This window comes from Ananas comosus, linkage group 22 (genome assembly GCF_001540865.1).
Source record: "Ananas comosus cultivar F153 linkage group 22, ASM154086v1, whole genome shotgun sequence".
In the NCBI taxonomy this organism is placed as follows: domain Eukaryota; kingdom Viridiplantae; phylum Streptophyta; class Magnoliopsida; order Poales; family Bromeliaceae; genus Ananas; species Ananas comosus.
Window position 1 is genome coordinate 2,160,052 of NC_033642.1, and position 5,024 is coordinate 2,165,075.

Genomic DNA, 5,024 nt, shown 5'->3' on the forward strand with positions numbered 1-5,024 from the left:
TCAGAATCCGTATCCATTGACATCCTTAGATTATATATATATATATATATATATTTTTTTTTTGAGAAAGAGATAGCAAGCTACCTGCTTCATTCATTAAGCAGATTATATATTTTTTTAATATATATTTTTTTAATTTTGACTTACTATTTTGGATCCATTTGCATTCCTATCACAGACCCAGAAAAGCTGCCTCCGGAAGCTTCTGGAAGCAGAAAGGTATTGAAGGGCTAAAGCCCCTTCCGATTTTCCCGATGCTACGGAACACTCTAGAACCCCAACAACGCCCGTTGAAGTCGTGCCTCAACCCCTAAGAAAAGAATCTAGAAGCACCTAGAAGCCCCCCATCCCCTCCCCTACCCTTCCTTATAAAACGACTTTCCCATCACCCTCCCCTCCACGCATAACCATCGATCTAAGAAAAAACTTCGTCTTCTGTGTCTCTCTGCTTTGATTCAATTGAATCTCTCTCTAACCAACTGAGCTATAGCAATGGCGGAGGCGGAGACGTTCGCGTTCCAGGCGGAGATCAACCAGCTGCTGAGCCTCATCATCAACACCTTCTACTCCAACAAGGAGATCTTCCTCCGCGAGCTCATCAGCAATGCTTCTGATGTATGTGTTTTTCCACTCTTCTTATAAAATGTTTTCATATATTATTGTTGTTTTTTACGTCTCGACTTCGGCGGCAATTTAGTGATAATCTTTTTTCTTTTCTTTTTTTTTTTTACAAAATTTATCATGTTCAACTAAATTAAGCTCTAAAAGTCGATGAAAATACACGGCGCGCGTGAATATTTTGCTTGGCATGTCTTTTTGATTTATTTAAGAATGAATTGTCTAGAATGAAATAGTATAGTATTAAATTGGAAAAATAATTTTAATACGGTGAAGAAAGCGGTGAATTATTTACTGTATTTAGAAAGTAGTAATTCATTCATCGCATATATGCCTAATTTTATAAATAATTTTTTCCTCAAACTATTTTTATAATTATTAACAAAAAAAAATTCCAGACTAGTTACTGTAGGCCAAAGTCAAACTTCATTTTTACGATAAAATTTTAGAAAAACTTCAAATACCCTCTTATGGTTTTACTTTTTTTTACTTTAGTATTCTGTGGTTTAAAATGTATCAAGTTAGTACCATGTGGTTTTACACTTTATCTCTTTAGTACCCTGTGGTTTAAAGTGTATCAAGTTAGTACCCTGTAGTTTCGCACTTTATCACTTTAGTACTATGTGGTTTCGCACTTTAGCACTTTAGTACCCATGGTTTAAAAACTACAGGGTACTAACTTGATACAAAAATAAAACCATAGAGTACTAACTTGATACAAAAATAAAACCACAGAGTACTAACTTGATACACTTTAAAGCACAGGGTACTAAAGTAATAAACTGAGAAACCATATGGTACTAAAATGAAAAAGTGCGAAACCACATGGTGGTTTTTGAAGTTTTTCCTAAAATTTTTGAATATTTTATTTTGACGTCCGAACAATTCTAAATGAACTGTTACTGTTGGATTAAAATGGATCACCATTATAGTTCAAAATTTTTTTTAAAATTTTTACTTGTTGATTGTAGTAGTTGTAGTTATGATTCCTTATAGTGGAGATTATATATGGTGGCGGTGGGTGATGTTGGGAGTGATTTTGCAGGCGCTGGACAAGATCAGGTATGAGAGCTTGACGGACAAGAGCAAGCTGGATGGGCAGCCGGAGCTGTTCATCCGGCTGGTGCCCGACAAGGCTGCCAATACGCTCTCCATCATCGACAGCGGCATCGGCATGACGAAGGCCGGTACGTTATTTGTTATTATTTCGATTCGTGTTGGAACACATTCGTTTGAGATGAATGGAAAATGTGATGGTATTTAACTTCATGAAAACGCTGGAACAACTATTTGTTTGAATCGATTCGAATCGTTCGAGTTGATTGAGTTTGAATCATTAGTCATTGATCTCTAAATATTTTCTGTGTTAAAGATTTAAGTGCCGTGGTGCGGAGTCGTACCGAAAATTTGCCAGCACAATACGGTATGGTGTCTGCCGGACCGTGCTGATGCGTTTCGATCACAAAAAAAACATATGTGTGCTGACACATTATTACATAAAATACTTATTTTTTTTAGCAACAAACTTTTTTAATTATTTATTATATATTTTGTTAAATCTTTTGAATTTTATTAAAAAAATTGCTTATTAATTTGTTAAAAATTTTTTTTTTGAGTTATGTCATCGGCATGAGGTTGTATCGCGCTAGTATATTATCGGCACGATACGGTACGATAGATACGGCTCGCGTCGATGGACGCTTAAATTTTTGTTCTGTAATAAAACAGTAAGTAATTTGAGGAGCCTGGCGACTTGTTTCTTCTCTTGTGAATTTTACAATTTTGGTAATTTAGATCCATCCATTCTTTTCTCAGCCCTTTTAGCAGTTATACTTTGATCTTTTTCATACACATTACTAAACATCAACTAATTCTTGATATCTCTCTTAATTTAATATCATCTTAGCAATGAACAAATTACGAATCTGTGTTCTTGGACCAATTTGAAGGATATGTTGATTTTCTCGATTCTGTATTTAGGAATTTTGTGTGCTGAACTGCTGATCTTGCTGTTGTTTTTCTTTTGGGTACCAGACCTGGTGAACAATTTGGGCACAATCGCAAGATCCGGGACGAAGGACTTCATGGAGGCGCTGCAGGCCGGGGCGGATGTTAGCATGATCGGCCAATTCGGTGTCGGTTTCTATTCCGCATACCTTGTCGCCGAGAAGGTCGTTGTGACCAGCAAGCACAACGACGACGAGCAGTACGTTTGGGAATCCCAGGCCGGCGGTTCCTTCACGGTCACCCGCGATGTGAGCGGCGAGCAGCTGGGCAGGGGTACCAAAATCACCCTCTACCTCAAGGAAGATCAGGCAAGTTCTAGAAACTTCTTGTTATTAGTTATATATCGGTAGTCGTTGTTACTATTACGGTAGATTCTTACGATTGTGTGCGGTTTCGTTGCAGCTCGAATACTTGGAGGAGAGGAGGATCAAGGACTTGGTGAAGAAGCACTCGGAATTCATCAGCTATCCCATCTATCTCTGGACCGAGAAGACGACCGAGAAGGAGATTAGCGACGACGAGGATGAGGAGACCAAGAAAGAAGAGGAAGGCGACGTCGAAGATGTCGACGAGGAGAAGGAGAAGAAGTCGAAGAAGAAGAAGGTGAAGGAGGTGTCGCACGAGTGGCAGCTGATCAACAAGCAGAAGCCCATCTGGCTCCGCAAGCCCGAGGAGATCACCAAGGAGGAGTACGCCTCCTTCTACAAGAGCCTCACCAACGATTGGGAGGACCATTTAGCCGTAAAGCACTTCTCGGTCGAGGGCCAGCTTGAGTTCAAGGCCATCCTCTTTGTGCCGCGGCGGGCCCCCTTCGACCTCTTCGACACGAGGAAGAAGTTGAACAACATTAAGCTCTACGTGCGGAGGGTCTTCATCATGGACAACTGCGAGGAGCTCATTCCGGAGTATCTTGGGTTCGTGAAGGGTGTCGTCGATTCCGACGATCTTCCCCTCAACATTTCCCGCGAGATGCTTCAGCAGAACAAGATTCTTAAAGTGATCAGGAAGAACCTGGTGAAGAAGTGCATCGAAATGTTCACCGAGATTGCCGAGAACAAAGAAGACTACAACAAGTTCTACGAGGCCTTCTCAAAGAACCTTAAGTTGGGCATTCACGAGGACAGCCAGAACAGGGTGAAGCTCGCGGATCTTCTCCGATACCACTCCACCAAGAGCGGCGATGAGATGACCAGCCTCAAGGACTACGTCACGAGGATGAAAGAGGGGCAGAAGGACATATACTACATAACCGGAGAGAGTAAGAAGGCGGTGGAGAACTCTCCTTTCCTTGAGAAGCTGAAGAAGAAGGGCTACGAAGTCCTCTTCATGGTTGATGCTATCGACGAGTACGCAATCGGGCAGCTGAAGGAGTATGATGGCAAGAAGCTAGTGTCGGCAACAAAGGAGGGTCTCAAGCTCGACGAAAGCGAGGAGGAGAAGAAGAAAAAGGAGGAGAAGAAGGCTGCGTTCGAGAGTCTCTGCAAGACCATGAAGGACATTTTGGGCGACAGGGTCGAGAAGGTGATGGTCTCGGACCGCATCGTGGACTCCCCTTGCTGTTTGGTCACAGGCGAGTACGGATGGACGGCCAACATGGAGAGAATCATGAAAGCTCAGGCGCTGAGGGACAGCAGCATGAGCTCGTACATGTCGAGCAAGAAGACGATGGAGATCAACCCGGAGAACGGGATCATGGAGGAGCTGAGGAAGAGGGCGGAGGCCGACAAGAACGACAAGTCGGTGAAAGATTTGGTGCTCCTGCTCTTTGAAACGGCGCTGCTCACATCCGGGTTCAGTTTGGACGATCCGAACACCTTTGCGGGCAGGATCCATAGGATGCTGAAGCTGGGTCTCAACATTGATGAGGAGGATGCTGGTGCGGACGACACCGATATGCCAGCGCTGGAGGATGACGGCAACGAGGAGAGCAAGATGGAGGAAGTGGATTAAACGCTGCGGAGGAACAGAAAACAGTTTGATTGGTGAATAGTCTCTTACAGATTATATGTTTCTGCATTGTCTTTCTGTCAATCTCTCATCTGTTTGTTGATCTTCAGCGTCATTGATTGTGTACTTATGGTCTGTCGTATAGTGGCGGGTTTTGGTCTGATGGTTTTGGTTGAATATGTAGTGGAAACTTAACAATTCTCTCTGGGCTTTGTGTAGTAAAATTGCACAATGTTCTGCATTTAACACTTCTTTTTGGGTTCTTGCCTCTCTATATACTTTGTTAGGGTTGGAACCAAAATAAAGATTTAGGCTTCTTGGGAGGTCAAAAAATCATTTTAGATGAGGTTACTGGCATTCTGCTGCTTGGAGTATCAAATTTCAAATTTCTATTGCAGAATCAACACGAGGAAACAAAATTGGATTTCACTAAGATGCTGCAATAAATGCTC

General features: G+C 42.1%; 1 protein-coding gene across 1 annotated transcript; it reads left to right on the forward strand.

Moving 5' to 3' along the window:
• LOC109727398 (heat shock protein 83) lies at nucleotides 321-4,823 on the forward strand. The gene is made up of 4 exons (XM_020257522.1): nucleotides 321-615; nucleotides 1,664-1,805; nucleotides 2,653-2,933; nucleotides 3,028-4,823. Exons 1-4 carry the CDS (start codon nucleotides 493-495, stop codon nucleotides 4,573-4,575), a joined length of 2,094 nt encoding a protein of 697 aa, XP_020113111.1. The 5' UTR covers nucleotides 321-492; the 3' UTR covers nucleotides 4,576-4,823.

Bases quoted from the DNA above. Each gene is read 5' to 3' on its own strand.
- LOC109727398 (XM_020257522.1), top strand. From the start codon at position 493: ATGGCGGAGGCGGAGACGTTCGCGTTCCAGGCGGAGATCAACCAGCTG. The intron at 616-1,663 runs GTATGTGTTTTT...GTGATTTTGCAG, and splicing joins TCATCAGCAATGCTTCTGAT to GCGCTGGACAAGATCAGGTA. The intron at 1,806-2,652 runs GTACGTTATTTG...TTTGGGTACCAG, and splicing joins CATCGGCATGACGAAGGCCG to ACCTGGTGAACAATTTGGGC.